The 19,030-nt window shown below is 39.6% G+C and overlaps 1 protein-coding gene across 1 annotated transcript in view; it reads right to left on the bottom strand.

The window, feature by feature from the left end:
* The window catches only part of LOC124169329, a 183,029-nt gene that overhangs the window by 15,536 nt on the left and 148,463 nt on the right, over positions 1 to 19,030 (bottom strand). Inside the window, exons 2-5 of the mRNA XM_046547911.1 lie at positions 13,463 to 13,684; positions 7,384 to 7,530; positions 5,805 to 6,127; positions 1,773 to 2,023 (exon numbers count right to left, since the gene is read on the bottom strand). Of these exons, the coding sequence (XP_046403867.1) occupies positions 1,773 to 2,023; positions 5,805 to 6,127; positions 7,384 to 7,530; positions 13,463 to 13,684 (943 nt within the window). The remainder of the gene's footprint in view (positions 1 to 1,772; positions 2,024 to 5,804; positions 6,128 to 7,383; positions 7,531 to 13,462; positions 13,685 to 19,030) is intronic.

Here is a 19,030-nt window from a genome sequence, read left to right as displayed (position 1 = left end):
GTTGTGTTTTGTTTTACCCTCTTCCCAAGCAGCAATCAATATCCCAACAGCATCCAGGGAACATTGGGGGCATTAACATATGGCATTTGTGCAATATCCATGTTAATCAAATTAACGTTGTGTGGATATCTGTATCTGTCAAATATCCAAAGCACCTACCAAACAATGTTGCAGCAATTTCCAACAGAGGTCATGGAGGCTCATATTACAACATCTCTTAGATATCTTCACAACATCTAGTAAGTAGATTATGGGTGTGATTACTGTAGTTTTGGTAATACTATGGTAATCCCCGGACACACAAGCAAAACATTTGTGCTCTTCAATTATATACAGAACATATGCTACCTATGGATAATGTGTTGAATAAATTTTTTTATATCATGGGTATTATAGCTTGGATATCTATGAAACGTTACTTTTACAACTCCTTGTGGATGTTAAAAATAAGATATTTCTGTAATGCTGTCAAAATATCCATCATGTAACAACAGTGTATTTTCGACATATCAACCTTATTTGGATATCCAATCGATATTGCCTGCTGCTTGGCTTAATGTATAAGTTGCTTTATGGTAGCTATATAATGGCAGTAATGCTGTATGGTCAGTAGCTCATACTTGAGATGGAGATTTCACTGCGGATGAAAGGGGACTTTTGCTGGCTACCATGATGTAAACAATGTGATTGCTCAGAGTGGTATCTATTGTTGCATATTCATACTGTCTTCAAAGAGTTGTGTTGAATTATTAGATTTTTCCTCAAGTTCACGTGTTTTTTCCAGGTAAGTTTTGTTACTGTTAAATATAAATAAAAAACCTACTGCAGAGACCCAAGCTAGACTATTTTAGTTTTAACATAGTACAAACATTAGAAAACAAAGGTGTCCTGAGTAAGTGGGAGGGAACTAATTTGGGAAAACTCAAAAAATAAAATAAAAAAGAATGTTGGGTTAAAAATTCCTTATTCTTCTTCTCTCTTCAGAGTTTTAGTTAACATCCACAGTTCATGGTTACCTATTTAATGCAGTATTTTTATTGATGTTAGAACTTAAAATCGGTCCCAAGTATGGGCTACTGACTGAATGCCTGAAAATAAATTAATCAGTACAGTAATTTTGTATACATATATTATTACAGAAAGGTCTTTTTTTGTCATTCTGTATATACTTTGTTAATACCGCACCTACAGTGACAAATGAGGTATCATTTTAAACGTTGGATCACCGGTTTTTGATGGAAAATACAATTTCCATCTCAAATTTCACTACATATTTATCCATTAGTTAGTCTTAATTTTTCCATGTTGATTACTCGATCGAGGTATATCGACTCCACACATTTGTTTAATTTTAAACTTCCAAACAAGGTTTAAAAACCTGTTAAATCCATATGTAAACCAAATAAACGTAACATAATGTAGGCAGAAATATTAAAAATAAAATCTAAGAAATGTGAATAATGTTAAACGTTCTCTGAAAGAGACATCGTGCGCAAGGAATTTACAAGATAACATGTGTCATGAATAAATGAAAATATCGTGTTGAAAGTATTCAAGAATTATTATCAGTAGGAATTGTCGACAAAAAGTAAAAATAGTATGAAATGAACATATTGATTTGTACATAGGTGACTGGGATAAAATTATTTTCTACAAACTTATTCCCTGATAGCGTGAAAATGCAAAATTCGCATGGGTTACCGAATATAGTAAATATTGTGTTTATATTAATTCCAAGTGCAAAGCCCTCATGCATAGTAGGTGAAGCTTACATGTCTTTCTCCCCTTTGTTCAGTCACTGAGGTCCTCTTCTCAGTGACCGAGGTGTGCGAAGTGCTTGTCGACGATTGCTGTTGCTGCATCACGGACGTGCTCTGTGACTTGGCAAGGGCAACACTCCTCACGGCCGCTGCTGCTGCTTTTGCTGCCTCCTCAGCCTCCAACTTGGTCCATGTATTGCGACGAATCATTCCAGGTCTCTCGCCAGTCTCTCCACGGAATTCCGATGCTGTGGTGGTCTCGCCTGCAGGGGTAAGTATATTTACAATGCATAATCTCTTATCTATGGCTACACATCCTGAATGACTGATTCATCCAATCATAGACACACAGCCCAAAGATACAGCTGTGAAGTTGTTAGAATATATTGCTGGTGGAATGCATAGGTGGACTAGCAAAGGATTTTTGCAAGAAACAATTTTCGGGGTTATTCTTATTCAATGAATGTTAGATTTTTTTCTTTCATTAAAAAAGAGTCAATTTCCATGCTTTAGCTTTTTTCTTTTCCTTTTTCTTGTTACTTCCACTCATGGAATTGGTTAAAAATTTGTATCTTTGCTTGAAAAAGGAATACTGAAATGTAATTTTTTAATTTTTCAACACTTGGCAATCTTCCGATTAATTCATCAAAAATCCAAATTTATCAATTATTCTTGAATTTAATGAAAAATTAACAACAGCAACCAGATATCCACACGTGTCATAAACAAGTGCGAAAGCAAAAGTACTCTTTTCTAAACTTACTGTAAACAGTCACCTGTAGATTATTTAAAAACTAATGCCACTGCAGCACGAAATGTCTTCAGTTGGAAAAAGAAAGAAACCTTTTTCCGAACATTTGTCATAATATGGTAAAAACTAAGGATGTGGGTTGTAAAAAACTGTCATACTTGCTCATTAAACATAGTTTCATGAGTAAATAGCTGGAGCTTTACGTGCTTTGGGAAAGTTTTCATGCTCATGTTTGCTTGCATTCTGTTAGGAAAGCCATTGAAAATGTTTGGCTATTGGTAAAGAGAGCATCTCTTAAAAAAATTATTTGTTTTGGTGTTATGTTTGAAACATTAGCCTGCAGATTAAACGATGAGGCTCACCCATGACATTTTGCTCATTTCAATACAAAGGTAGAATATTCATAAGGATTTGTAGATGTATTGATGACTCAAAGGAAAATCTTAAGTTCATGAATATTGGATGGGAACATTTACATTTATCTACTCAGGCTCAGGTACTAATTAGGTATTGATTTCAATCCAGTTTCTGGACAAAGGCAGTCTCAAATTTGCTAAATAATGGGAGCTCTTGCAGATTGTTGATTATAAATAAATTTCTTTTTTGGGCGAATTTATCATATTTTTTCAAAATGTGGAATTCACAAAAAAAAAGAAGTTTATTTGCTGTCTCAAATCAACATATTTGTTTTTGATGGCCTACGCACATCCTCATTTATCTCATCCTCAAGGGGAGTCAGACCCCTCATTTATGTTCAAGCCAAGGAGACCACCAAAATCAACTTTGAACATATATTTGACGCCAAGCATTACATAGTGATTAGAGTGCATTATGCCTGTGAAATGCAGCTAACAGCGATTTCAGAACTTCTGATTTGCCTCTTTCTATCTCTCACACATTCTTTGAAATAACAAATGATGATGGAATCATAATAGTAGAGGGGGGGGGGTGCAAGATCATCTAAGGTTAGGTACACTCATTTTTACCATGGACATCCCTTAATAGTAGCAAGTGTTCTTATGTTTCCCGCAGGGTCCAAGGGTTGATTTCTTTTGACATTTTGAGGGCATAATCAGCCATCGTCTTCAGGGTGATGGAGCTGCGAGACTCAGGGGCGGTCTGGGATGATTGGGGGCCTTCGGGGGTTCTTTCACAAAAATATTAAGGAAATTGCATGTCTGGATATGGATTTTGACGCTAATCTGGCTCTTAAGAACTAGATTAAAATAAATAAAAATATCAATTTTGTAGGAAAAAATACAGTGAAAAATAAGAATTTCACTGCTTATAAAATTTAATAATGCATAATATTTCGGTTATTTTCTCTATTTAGTGAATTTGTTTCTTGAAATTGCACTGGAAGAAAAAATTACTGTTTCGAATGACCCTTAACCTTCTGTCATGACGCGTCAAGCGCAATAATGGAATTGCCGAGTTCAGGCACAATGTGTCCGATAGGCGCAGATATGAAAAACATTTTTAACTTTTATCATAGAACAGTGGTACATCTTTTAAGTTTAAAGCACCATTAGTAGCATAAATGAACACTAAAAAGATGTCTTAATTGCTATGCATATACCTCTTTACAAACTGTCACGCGACCCCGGACCGATCCAACAAGGTGCGATTTAATGTGCTCTATAGGCCATTAAATATTATCATGTATAATGTATTTTAGCACATGAAGTCTATAATATCAGTATTTTTATTTTGCAAACTTATTTAGCTAATAATGCTTTTATTTTGATTTATTTTGCCATTATTTTGTTTAACTATGCTAAATAATCCACCACTGATCTGCTGGCGTAAATGCGAAAAGCAAGAGACTGCATAGACCATGTAAAAAAAACAGCTGTTATAAGCAGCAAGGGTGTATGCCGTTTAGTGGCATGGAGAAATGAAAAAACGCCCTGTGCCTATCAGATCCATTGCGCCCGACAGAAGGTTAAAAATGCATCAGGATATCATTAGTCTGACTCCTGTATGGAATTTATTTTTTATATGATCCTTTGCATTGAGTATACATACAGCAAATAAAGATAATTAACGAAAACGTTGAATTTTATGATTGCAAAAAAATTTGTTCAATTAATCCAAGACTTTTTTATCTCACCTTTCATATATGCTTCAATATAGACACGAGCCTTAAGGGGGCCCCCTAAATTCTCCACCCTCGGCGATCACCGACCAGCCGACCTGGCCAGAATGCCCCTGGTTAGACAGCCATCATAGTATATACATCTTTTGGAGGATTTTTGCTAGGGGTTGTCGAAAGGATTCACCTGAAAAGTGAACCCAGTAACCTAATGCTCTATCCACTCCATGCTCCCACCTTACCCTGAAAGGGTAAAATTTCTGGGGAGCTCTACTCTCACCTACGTAAATAAATCATAGGTTTGGATCCCTGAGTGAGCAAAGGTGTTTGTTATAATAAGTGAGTTGGATGCTGTGCACTTTCCGAAAAAGTCCCCACCGGCCATGAGGTGGTTTACCCTCGAGGTGAGCTCTACCCTCATCTATCAGAACTATTCATAGGTTTAGATCCTTGTTAGGACTGATTGAGCGAATGCAATTGTTTTAGTGATTGTGGGGGATTCCTTGCACCTACCATGATTGGGGTCTACCCTTGAGGAGATGTACACTTTGGGTGAGCTTTACCCTCACCTATCGAAACCGTTCATAGGTGTGAACTCATGAGTGGATGTAATTCCCGAGTGAGCTAAGGCCATGGTTAAAATAAGTGTGTGAGATTGCTTGCACGCACAGTGGTGGGGGTCTACCCTTGAGGAGTTGGTCTTGGCAACAGGAGGGTAAAATCCTTGCTTGCTAACCCAGGGGTCACAGGTTCGAACCCCACCTGAGAGAGGTTTATCTTATTCAGGGCTTAGCTGTGTGTGATTGTCCACTAAGCCAATTCATTTATTCATTCAAAACCCCCACAACGGGAATGACAATTTTGTTCTCCCACCCTATTCCCCTCCCTGCTTAACCAATCCCAGCCCTGAAACCTTTCTGTACATATATAAACCTGACCCCGCCATACTTTGTCATTGTTGTTTATGTGATTGATAATGGCTTGATATCCAAAATAATTTTTAAAATAAATTTTGTCAATCACGAAGTGTTATTTTTGCTAATATGGACCCCTTCCACCGCGTTCAAGCTTCTAGTTTCGTTTTAATTATGGTGGTCTACCCTTGGGCTGAGGTCTACCCTCATCTATTCAAACCATTCATAGGTTGGGATCCGTGCATGAGTGAAGGCAATCGCCCTTAATGCGTACGTGCACTCACCGTGGAAGTCCCCGCCGACCTTGAGGTGGTCTTCGTGTCGTTTGATGACCGCCCTTTCGCCTCGCGTCGCCGTGTACTCCACGCGCCGCTGTCCCTCGAAGGCGCCCTCCAGCCGCAGGTGGTCTTCGTGCCGCTTGACCTCTGCCCTCTCGCCCCGCACCGCCGTGAACTCTTCCCGCCTCCGGCCTTCGAACGCCCCTTCCGGTCGCAGGTTGTCTTCGTGGCGCGGCACCACCGCCCGCTCCCCGCGCGTCGCCGTGTACTCCACACGCCGCTGACCCTCAAACTCACCCTCCGGGTGCAGGTGGTCCTCGTACTTGTACCTGCAAGGCAAGAGAGAAGTTGTCATTACAACAGCGGCCCACATAGAGAAGGCGGATACGTTGTAGAGAGAAATTTGCTTCAGGGGAGGACATTGATGATGTGCCGGTTGTCGATACTCGTAGGCGGATATAGGGGGGATGGGGGACGGGGGCACGTGCCCCCGATTCAATGCGGTCCCGTTATCATTGCGTTCGTTTTGTATGACGGGGTATCCTTGTGCCTCCCCCCCCAGAATAAAATCCTGGATACGGCCTTACTAGTGCCCCCCCCCAGAAAGAAATCCTGAATCCGCCCCTTTCGATACTGGTTATCCAACGAAATATTCTTTGTATTATTTTCATTATAGAATAATCTTCCAATTTCGTAGGCAAATTAAGTAATGGTTTCGCTTGTAGCGGGCCCCGTTGTCCCCGTGGCATTATCCCTATCCCCTACCTTCCATTCTTATCCTTTCCCTGGAGGCGTCCTCGGGTTCACATCGCGGCGGCGCCTCCTATTAGGGGCGGTCTGTGTTAGTTGGGGGCCCTCGGCTGGGGCTAATTATTGGGGCCCTCCTTACGAGGGATTCGGGGGTCTACCGCAGGAAAAAAAATGGATTTTACACTATTCTGACTATTGAAAAAACATAAATGCCCATAAAAAATTATAATTTCGTGAGAAAATAATACTAATAAAAGCGAGAATTTCGGTTTTAAAAATGTAATGCGTTATGGTTCCATTATCTATTTACTGAATTTATTCCTAGAAACTGCACTGAAATATCAAAAGGAAACCTCTGAAATAGCCTTTTCCAATAACCCTTTCAAAAAAGCGTCAGGTTATCTTTTTTCTTCTGACATCTTTATTTCATTATTTCATATGCAATCTTTTTACACTGAGTATGTTGAATAAATTAACTAATAAAAACGTAGAATGTTACTATTGCAAAAGTTTTGTTCAACTTATATGAGTATTTTTTATTACGCCTTTCATATACGCTTCACGTTTGACGATGGCGTTGTGGGGGCCCCCTAAGCTCGCGGCCCTCGGCGATCAGCCGATCAGCAGTTAAAAATGAGTTGGAATTTTGCGAATTTAACGGATACTCGCTATTAGCGGTATCTGAGTGATACCAATAACATGTGTTTGTAAAAAGAAATGGCGCAAATTTTATATTTTTTTATCATAAGAATTGCAATTTGTCCAAGACACTGAATCAACGAGAGTTACAACCCAACCGAAAATGACTTACATTATGTAAGGGAGATGCTCTTACCTTGTCTGTCGTTCTGCATGTTTCTCATCGTAGTCAGCCTTGTAGGCCGATGTTGTCTCAATATGGCCCTCGAGGGGTTTTAACGAGGAACCAAGGGGACTCACAGGCCGTGCTCTTTCTGACAGCGGTAGTGGAACGTAGTACGTCCTGTAGAGGAGAAATAATATCATTGAGGCAGATCAATTCAAATGATACCTCTTACCATAGCAGTGGCGCAGCGAGGGGGGTTTTGGGGTATAAACTCCCCCCCCCCAGAGCTCAGAGAAACTGTTTAATCCAATTTAATTCAGTTGATTAATATACTTATAGAAGAGTTTAAGTGTTAATAAAATATCCCTCAGAAAGCCATAAAACTCACTAATTTGAACTATCATAAAAAATTTCTTGGGAAGGGCCCCCGCACCTCCCGATTATCCTGGCGGGTATACCACACACACCAGGTCTAGTTGCGTCTAAAATCCCCCCTAACCTTAATTCCTAGCTGCGCCCCAGTACCATCCCAGACGGCACAGGAAGTTTTCGTACCTAAATACGAGGGTGGACAATCAAGATACAAAAATCGCGCTTAGGAAGTTACTTAGAAGGTTTTGTTTCTTTATTTCCTTTAATGACGAAAAAAGATGCAAGAGGACTGGCAAATTCATATGCATCGATAAAATTGTATCTCATCGATAAAACTGTATTCGGTCTGGGACTATTTTCTTTCGCGGGTGGTGCCATCTGGTGCCATCGTGCCATATCCTCCTAGAAAGATCACATGCCTTCACAAGCCGTTGGAGATGGCATGGTTTACGTCACGTCTCACCACATTTCAGGGATTTTTGTGGTTAAGTTTGTGAAAAATAGAGTGTCTGGTAATGGTGAAGTTTCCCTTATTCTTTAATTTCATTCTCTGGGCTTCAGAAACGTGTTTGTGAGATATTTTTGTTAAAAATGCCTTCCGTGTGTGTAATGTCGGGATGTAATGGAAACTCCGGGACATGGCTCAAGTTTTTAGCTTTCCAAAAGATCCTGAGTTGAAGAAGAAGTGCATTTGGGCGATAAGAAGAAAACATTTCACCCCAACGAAAAACTGTGAGGTATGTACTCTTTCTCGCTGTAATTATTTGGATGTAATTTTAAGTTAGAAGTGGCTTCGGGATGTTGATGCATCAACATCCCGAACTATTCAGTACTGAAGTACTATAGTACTATTCAGTACTAAAAATGGTGATTCAAAATATTGTAGCAGCAATTCTTTTGAAAATTCTTGCATTTTAGTTGTCTTTTTTGTATTAATTCATTCGGTAAACGTGTGGTTAAAGGAGAAACTAGGAATAAGCTGCCAAGTTTATAGGATCGAGTATTGCTTCTTAGCTTGCCCTATGGCGTATTACACGTCGGCTTTCATCATTTCAAATTATCTTATGCTATAGTTTAAAACAATAAAAATATCAGGCATAAAAATATTTACTATATTTACGAGCCTAGTAATTTGATTTCTCATGCAGAAATACCAAAAATTGGAAATGATTTGACCTAATAAGTTACATGGTATTTTATTATTTATTAATTTTAGGTGTGTGAGCTTCACATCGCACCTTGTGATATCAGAAAATAATCTGTGGCCTTGGACGAGAAGACGAGGAGAAAATTCTTGCTGAATTGAAGGTGCCCAGATTGGAGGAAGGTACCATTGCTTCACTGTTACCTGTCGCCAAGAAGACAGACATTGTGGCAGAAGTGACATATTTGTGGATGTGGATTTGATTTGTGCAAGTTGGTGCAGTGATAGTGGACGTTCATCGGAGAAAGTATTGACGATAGTTTATATGTATCGACCAGTCCTCTTTTAAATAATTTTCTATTCGAAAGAGAATAAGAGTAATTGTTTCGCTAAATTAGATGTGGGATAGAAGAGAAAATTGGAAATATTATTGTGGTTGACAATAGAAAATACATAATATATGTATTGTATTTCTGTGGGTTTTTTCTTTCCTGCCTCTTTAAAATTTCTTGCGGTGGTGACTTCATGCAAAGTAAGTATAAAATCGGAGGTGTGATCTAAGAGATGCCATGTTTTATTTTACAAGTGTTTATGCTGGTGATTTGGCAGGACTTTCATATTTTTAATAGGTTGATACATTTACTGCAGTGACCTAGGGACTTTTACTCATACCAAATAATTTTTCAAATACTTTAGCGCCTGATATGGGTAAGTTTTAGTAGCTGAGACTGAACTATACGTTAATTTTTGCTTGCATTTTGATGAATTCGATCATACTAATAGCAGATGTGTCAGCAATCCTGTTTCATCGGCAATTTTTATTTAAAAATTTTATTTCGTCAGGCTTTAGGGTAAGCTTTTTAATGGTCGTGGGCTATGTGATGTCTTATTTAGTGTCAAAATTAATAAGAATTTACTCTCATTAACATCTCAAGGTTTCCAAGTAAGTACGAGCCACTTAACAATGCTGGATGCTGGGGGTGCGTGAATTAGCCATGAGAATCTCATTTTCCGCAGAGTTATTTAAGTGGCCGAGTAAGTTTTGTAAGTTCTCAATGGGTAAATAATACTATATCATGAATTCTAATTACCATGAAAAACTCACAACCGACAAAAACTTTGTCGGTCGTGAGTCTTTCATGGTAATTAGAATTCATGATATGGTGTTATTTACCTATTGAGAACTTACAATTCATAATGATTCGTATCAAGGTTCTCGCTACGGTCGGTAGCTATCGATTGTGTTGCGTTCGATACATTTTTCGATCGTGCGAGTTACGATATATCTAATTTCGACCTAATCGATTGAGATTAGCCTGAGTGCCGTGTTCCTGCGCGCTTCGTATCCAATCGTACGTGCTTAGTAGCGGACATTCACATGCTGCGTACGCGCTTCGTCGACAGGCCGCGAACGGAAATTATCCATTGACGAAAAGCGACGGAGCGGCATAGTATCCCCTTAGTCAATGGGTACTATGTACATACGAATTAGATACGGAGGGTTCTGTGCCGTCTGGGATAGTACAGAATATTGGGAATTACCAAATAATTTCACGGTGTAAAAATATTTGAAATCGAAATAATTAGCCCGATAAAGAAATCAAAATAACTGATTCAGGCGTGGAAAATCATAATTGCATATATGGAATTATTATTTTGGAAATTATTATTTCTCTATGAGAAATTTCCACTATGTTACGCCTTAATCGGTGGAATTAATCTGGTAACAAAATCTCTGGCTAATGATTGAAAGTAAAACTTTTTATGTTGTATTTATTTTCATAACATTTTTTTGCTTTGAGTTGACCAAACCCTCAAGATAAAAAATATTAAATTTTCGATTGAACTTCATTGGTTGGCTTTACCGTGGTTATTTTATCTACGTACTACCTGGCAAGCCGTTTCAATGCAGGCGTGTGGTTGTAGATGTGAGGACACCAGCCAATGTTACCAAACCTGTTAGAGGACTCTTGACTAAATTAGGAGCGTGTTTAGTAAGAGGATATTCTTCCTGAGTTCGCCAAGAGAAATCTCTGGGTCATACTCTTCATTGGATGATCTACCATTTCTCCAGGAACGGTAAATTCGGTTTCTCTAGTGTTAGCCCGCTCCCGCTCAAATTACGGCATGAGACTCATCCTTCCCCTTCCAGAGTCTGATATTCTTCATTTCGCTCTGAAAGATATCTTTTCTTAATTGATCAAGTAAGGTAAACTTGGCTCGTAGCCTCTAGCGGCTCCCAGCCTGATTGGTTTAGCATATCTTTGGCTAGGTTCTGACAACACGTATCTCAAAAATAGCAACTTTTCAGGAGAGCAAAAAAACGATTTTTTTCTAATTGTACGCTAAAATTAAAAACCAAAAATTCATAAAATGAAAAAGAAGTATACACTTGTCAACAAAGAGTTGTTTTTTGCTTGAATTTTATGTTTTAATGCTAATACTGTTGCGTATTATTTCTCATAGTTTTCGTTCTTCAGTTATTATCGTCTGCTGTAGGCTTCCCCGTGTTCCCGAGGAGGGCGCTAATAGTCTCCTGGCGTTTTCCTTCGCGGAGAAGCAATGCAGTTCAGTCGTGCAGTTCAGTTGCAGTTGACGAGCAGTTGACGAATAAGTGGCCCGAGAGGCAGTCTCGCCTTTCTCCCTCCCCAGCGTAGCTTAGTGTTCCGCCGGACTGCATGCTGCTAGCCTACTCCTGCATGCTGCCCGCCTATCCCTGCACGTTGCTGTTCGCATATCTCCTGCATGTTGCTCGCCCTCTCCTGCATGCTGCTCGCCGGATCAACGCATTCTCACCGCTGCTCCGACTCTCCGTGACCTGTATTTCCAGGCTTCTCTATTATGTATTTTTTGTGTTAATTGTTCATTATTTGTTTAATTGCTTAACCGAATTAAATGTGGGAATTGTCTCTCTTCCGCTTTATACAGTCCACTTGATTATTCTTTTACCCCACAAATACACTTAGTTTAAGATACTTGTGTCAAACCGGCCAAATTTTGAGATACATGTTGTTAGAACTTAGCCATCGATATGTGTAACGCTTTCTGTGCGCCGATAGCAGTTTTTGACGAATCGCGCAGCTCGTCTTTGTATTTAAACAAGTTCACTAAAGGACTTTAATTATTATAGGTGGAATTCTGTACATGAAATTCCTTTTTTGTAAACGGCGGGTGTCCTAATACCCCCCGCCATATGTAGGGTGGAGAAAAATTATGTCACGAAATTTTAACCGTGGGTAGCTGATGCCAATAGTCAGGAGCGCATCCAGGAATTAAGGGTTTCAGGCGCAACTAATACTGGGGGTCCTGGAGGTATGACATACCCACCAGGGTAAGCGGGAGGTTCGGGGGCCCTCTGCCAGAAAAAATGTAAGATACTTAAATGGTTCAAAATGGTGAGTTTTACGGCCTAGTGAGGGATATTAATTAATCATCACACTATTCTATAAGTAATATTAATCCAATTAAGCAAAATAGATTTAAATTAAAAATTTCTCTGAGCTCTGGGAGGGGGGGGGGCTCCAATTGTAACTAAAATTACTAATGATTTTTTGGTTGAGAACGCACAATTTTTGAGTGAAGAAACTTTGATCCAAGCGCTCCGATTGACCGCTAGTTTGCCCTGTTGGCGGATGCTCCGTACAAAGGCAAAGACATATGCAAGTAAAGCATTCGAAGTCATGAGTTTCCCTGGGCATCTGGCAACGGGGCAAACTTGCGGTCAATCGAAGCGCTTGGCTCAAAGTTTCTGTAGAAATGGTGCGTTTTCTATCCAAATATAATTAGTAATTTTGATCCCTACTGGAATCTGCAATCAGGAGGAGGAACGACGAAGTGGTGGACATGGTGAGTGAGGAGAGGCAGCTTCTAGATGAGATGCGGAGGAGACAGAAGGTATGGATGGAGTGAATACTTAGCGGGGAGGGGATGTTGAAAACAGTGCTAGAGAGTAGAATGTTGAATAAAGGATGGAGAGGAAAGAAAACAATAGTCTTTTGGATAGAATAGAAGTGGGTAGGATTTACTGTGAATTTAAGAGGGAGGTACGTGAAGGAAGGGGAGGCTCCCAGATTGCTTCTTGAGCACTCCATGGAAACCTACTTTAATCGGTAGAACACTTTAAAAATAACAATTTATATCCACTCAGTATACAGGGTGTCTCATTTATCTTGACCACCCGAAATAACTTTTTGTCCAGATGTAAATTCAAAAATGTGTCAAGCAAATGTCCATTAGCCATCAGGGGGACATTGATTAGCACGACTGCCTTCCTTGTAGCTTTGTTATTTACAAAGATGTGACCAGCGGTATTTCTTTTATAAATGGCACCCTATATTTTTTATTCGGCAATTCATTTCCTCCATTTAAAAAATACATACCGCTGTTCATATCTTACACAAAGCTACAAGGAAGGCAGCCATGCTGATTAATGTACCCCTGACGGCTAATGAACATTTGCTTGACACATATTTTTGAATTTGCATCTGGACATAAAGTTACATCGGGTGGTCAAGATAAATGGGACACCCTGTATATTGAGTCGATTTGCGGGACAGTATGAAGATGCATGCCCTATGCTGTGGCATCACTGACCTGGTGGTGGTGGTGGAGGCGTCGAGGTCTCCCTCGGTGTGGAGGTGTGTCTCGAGTCGCTGCAGCTGTGGCCTCTGCACCTCGTCGGGCGAGTAAGCGACGAAGGTGGCGCGGGTCGAGGTGACGGCGGACGCCGGCCCGCCCTCCGTCGGCGCCACGTCGAAGGGCGGAGCGCCACCATGCAGCAGCTGCTCCTGCTGACGGTGCACGCAGAAGTGGCGCCTGCGAAGAGAACAAAAAAAAGGGTTAAAATCACGATTCTTGCCGTCGGTAGTCTACACTATCAAGAAAGAGATTTCTTGTAAGATATATAACAGGAATTTGTGGAAGGTTTTAATATTAGTTAAAGAAGACATTATAATATTTCCATTTAAGATTGCAACGTCTTATTTAACTAAAAAAGAAAGAGGCCGCGGCGGCGGTAATAAGTCCTCGCCTACCATACCGAAGGTCGCGGATTCGAGTTCCGCCTGGGTAGGTTGCCTATATTCAAGGCGTGGATGTGTGTGATCGTGTTTTGTTAGTTGTTATAAAGGCCGTTTTACACGGTACACGGAATTACGCAGGTTAGAGCTGCATTAATTTCTAAAATGGCGTGGAATTGCGCGAATGCATGAACGAAATTAGAACAGGGGCTATAAATATAAAAATTAAAGAGAACTAGTTGGTATGGTATATGGATGAGATATTGCCATAAAAATCGGTATAAACAACCCAATTTTAAAATGAAATTACTGAAAAGTATAGCGCGGAAACACTATTTTTAATGCATGTCAGTATTGAGGTACAAGTAGTAGAGCCATGGGCGTACCCAGCGGGGGTGTGGAGGGGGCAGCTGCCCCCCTAGAAGCAAAACGATATATTTGAACAAATTTTCATTAAATCCAAGAAAGGTGATAAGAGGATAAATCATGTATATAAGATAAATTTTTCCGAGAAAATACTTTTGAAAGCTAATAAAGCGCTGTTATAATTTTCTTGAAATTTTGGTTTCGTAACCTTTTCTGGGTTACAGCTTGAATGACCACGGCTTGCTCCCCCCCTAGTTTTGATCCCGGGTACGCTCTTTAGTAGAGCATAGTTTGAAGTGTTTATAAAAATGACACACTCTTCAATTCTCGGACTTGTCACCTTAAAAAGTGTTTTTTTTTCAGTATCAGTCACGAACAAGCCTCTTTGTATGATCACTCCTTATAATAAATGAAAAATCAATTTATAAATTTACAAATATTTCGATTGTTTTGGTATGCCTCTAAATGACAAACTAAAACCACTGCTAAGTTAATGGTGACAAAATCACGCGTAAGTATGTTCTATAGAAAAAGATTCATTTCTCATGCGGAATTTAATTTCGCACTTTGTCCACTTTTTTTTTTTCGCTTGTCATTGATTTTTTCGGTCAAGTGTGATGCACTACGCAGGTTTTTTTGTGGCTCGATAAGGATGCTGACGTAAATTATCTCCACGAGATTATCTAAGGGTTTTAAATCGGTCTCCTTGAATGGCGTTCGACCTCGATTCAACATCAATGTCACGCTATACATTCGCTATTTTCGCGAGTCAGCCTGGCCGCCCCTTTGGAAGAGAGATCGTGGAGATAGCGTCATATTGCGACCCTGAACGGAAAGTTTTCCAAGGGACGTGACTTTTTCTGTTAAATGGACAATGAATTATTAACACGGCCGATTATGCTGGGGAAGCTTTTTGACTCGACCATACGTATTTTATAATGTCTATGGGTATTATTATTTTTTTTTCGTATAAAATCATTAAATCATCCATTGTAAATGGAATAGCACTTCTAGTATTACCTCGGATATTCCAGGAAAACCAACAGGATACCCTCGTTTTGTAATTGTAGCAATCCCCATAAACCTCGCTGAATGATCGAATTTGTATCGGTTAAAACATTTCGCCGTGAATTGTTGTAGAGGCATTCGTGGCAGACAAGAATTTGCGATTAAGAATTTCTTGAATTGTCATAAAAAGCTGGATTTTTTGTTTGTAAATTTGAATTTCAGGAGACTTCTTGTGTGTTTATTATGTTTTTTTGGGTATTTTATTGTATTTTTCTCTTGGATATGAATTGACGCCGTTTATCAGTAGGATTTATGAAATATCATGTAAAAAATTATGTAAATTATGGGTAGCGTTGTGTAAAAAATAATGGTATACGTGAAAGTGCTCTAAGCAAGAAACCTTATGAAATATTCTTTTTAATTTCTTTCTTAATCGATCTCTCATCTTGCCATATTAATGCTCACTTTAGTTTGAAATTGGAATGCCCTCCATCAAATGCCATTTAGCTAGAAAAGGAAGTTACGGGAGGCAAATTGGTATTAAAAATAGAATTCCAGTAAGATTTTGAATAATTTTAAATTTATTTATTATTAATACACCCTGATGTAAAGACAGCTTCAAAAAGAGGTCGTTGATAAAGCAGTTCAAGAAAGGGATACTCTCCATTGAGAAAATGTCAGCTGGATATAGCATTTGGGTTGTAGGCTTATTTAATGAAAAGGAGGATGTCCAATTACGTAGTTTTGAAGGCACTCGATACGCTCGGAAGAACATTTACGAACCGCATTATTAGGTCTTTTGAAGATTAAAGTTAATAATTTCGTGAATGTAATTTTGGTAGTAGCTCTAATAATTCTTTTATTTTGAAATTTGGAGCGTATTAACAATTAAAATCGAATATAACATAATGGGGAGGACAGTCAAAGGATTCTGAGAAATAGCTTTTTGTGTTTTAGCTGTATTTTGCATTCAAGCGTATGTTTGTACGAGAAATCGTTACGCGTTGCTTTTGAGGAACAGATGTATATATTAAGACTACGTGTTGAATGCTGGTGGAAATTTTGGTGAAAGGTCGAAATTTGGACTTGTGAAGAAATGAGTCAGTTATCGGGAATAAAAAAAGAAACAAGGATGAGGAAAAAAACCAATATTCGTGTTGACAAGGGTTCATGTAACGGCTGCATGTCACGTTCCTCTTCACGGAACATCTGGATGCGCTGTTATTGTGTATTGGAACCTTTCCTCATCCATCATACGGTGTCACCAGAATCCTTTACTTTGGCTTTGAGTACGGAGGGATGATTTTTCGTCCATGGATGCTGAGTACTAGTTTATTCGCCTCCATCAGTCCTATGATTCAGATACGTGTTGTAAGACGTATAATAACTACCAGGACTCTAGTAAAGAATAGAATCAATATAATCGATAAGAACAGTAAAAGAAGGATGTGAAAGAGGAGAAATACGTAGGTGTGAAAAGATAAGCCTATAAGAGAATTGAGTGGGGAGCTGCTTGAAACCAATCTGAAGCCTGAATCCCACGATCATTTTCTTTCGTCGCGAAAAGTGATCACTATAGCGATCGCTTTTCGCGACGGGAAAAGTGATCGCTTGAGTGATCATTTTCCTGAATCACACGGTCCCTCCGGCCGTCGCTTTTCGCATCACTTTCGATATCACAGCTCGTTGTCATAGGAATCATAGGACCCGCAAAACGAAAATATATACCAAATTTCGTTCCCGCGTTTCTCAAGCGTTGCGCTGCAATCGCTCCATACGGGAATGCGTTCTGATCGGCTGATATGGGGTTTTAATTACGGTTTTAGCGACGGAAAAAGCGACCGGACGAGTGATGAAAAATAGTGATGGGAATCCTTGAGAAACAATTGCCGGCGACGATCATTTGTTAGTGATCATATATAATGGTCGTGTGATTCAGGCTTTAGGATTGTTGAACAGTGATGATGGTAATGATGATGATGATGTGTTCTATCATGTTTATTTTTTGAATCTATTGCTCACTAATGTAAATATTAAAAAGTAAATATTTAGAATAAATGTACCAGTTCCAATGTACCAGCTCTCATCGCTGCAGCGTAGACATCTTTTTAAAGTAATTTATTTTAGAGTGACTTGGTGGAACGATGAGATATTCATGGTGAAACAAAAACCCAGTACTGTTCTATAAAATTTTATTTGCTGTCTACTAGTTTCGACGGCTATAGCGTCATTATGAAAAGAAACACATTTGTTTTGATAATGACGCCATAGCCGTCGATAGATGCTAGTCGACAGCAAATAATAATTTGTGGAACAGTACTAGGTTTTTGCTTGACTACGAATTTTTTAAAAGCCGATTAAGATGCGTCCACGCTGGGAACAGAATTAAAGATTCAACGAGATGGACAGTTGCCTCCTCAATGTCGTTCTGTTGGTTCGTTGAGCCTATGAGGGACTTAAATTTACGGGAAATGGAGATGATAGCTTCACGCCTTGCTCCTATCTCTTTGGATGGAGTGAAGTAATGATCCCCGCTCGAAAATCACCTGATCCAATGCGAGAAGGTATTTTATCGCGGGCCCGGATCTATTAAACGCCTCTCCACGGAATTCAGACGGGAAAATCCCCGTTTTCCGCATCGCGTGCGATCTAAGCTGCCAGCAGCACTTCTCCCTACCGTAGAGTTTGAATTAGAGGGTGCCTACAACCCATTTCACCCATCCCATAGTAAGTCCTCCTTCGTGCCCAGTTCAACCCTTGGACGCCGATTCACTGAAAACGACCTTCATGGAATGGGAATAGTTGTCCGTCTTCTCCTTCGCTCGTTTCTAAATAAAAAACGAGTCCAACACGCAATTCTAGAATGGAGGTGATCACTTTCTGGACTTTTTTAGGAAGCCCTGGTTCATGTCCTTGCCACATACCCTTGTCCCAATTCAATACACGAGGTGTGTAACGGGAATTTTTAAATTTCGCGAGTTTGAGTCGCGAGCCCTAGTGTCAATTTTTTATTATGTTGGTATGCATGCACTAAATTTCAGCTGTGTTCATGTTTACTTTTTCTGTGGCAGCCGTTAAGGTTATACGTATTTTTATGAGCTCAGCGATTTTAGTTTGTCAAGGAAATGGATCAAGAGGGAAGTCCATGAAGGAAAGGGAGACTGCCAGAATACTTCGTAAGTACACGATGGAAATCTACCTTGATCGGTAGAATGCTTTCATAATAATTATTATTTTAATCGGTTGAACGCTGAAATAATAAAAATTATTATTATTAAAGTACTCTACCGATTAAGGTAGGATTCCATTAGGTTTCCATGGAGTACTTCAGAAGCATTCTGGGAACCTCCCCTTACTTCATGGACTTTCCTCTTCAATTCACTATGAGGCCTACTCCCTTTCATTCTACCTAAAAATCCTATTCTATTCCTCCCTCACCCTCGTATACCCATTCTACAATCCAATTCCGCTTTCAACACTCTCTCCCCGCTAAGTACTTGCTCCGCTTTAATGATAATGTCATTGTAATAAACAGGAAATAGGAGAGGATTTACGGCGTACATTTGAGGTGGTGTATCTGTTGATTGTGTACTTGTTATGTTTTCCACCAATTCTCTCTCTCCGTGGTCTGCCTGTGAAGTCGACCCAGAAACCCTTGGAGGACTTTCTGCGCGAGTCGGTTCCGTGATTTACGGAGTTGGGTCTCCGGAGAAGCGCTTTTAAGGGTCTATTCCTCGAGCGCGGTGAGAGTGAAAGTCCTTTGGTGTAA

Source organism: Ischnura elegans, chromosome 12, assembly GCF_921293095.1.
Source record: "Ischnura elegans chromosome 12, ioIscEleg1.1, whole genome shotgun sequence".
Taxonomy (NCBI): Eukaryota; Metazoa; Arthropoda; class Insecta; order Odonata; family Coenagrionidae; genus Ischnura; species Ischnura elegans.
Note: the sequence above shows the minus strand (reverse complement) of the source record. Positions and strands in the feature narration are given on the sequence as shown.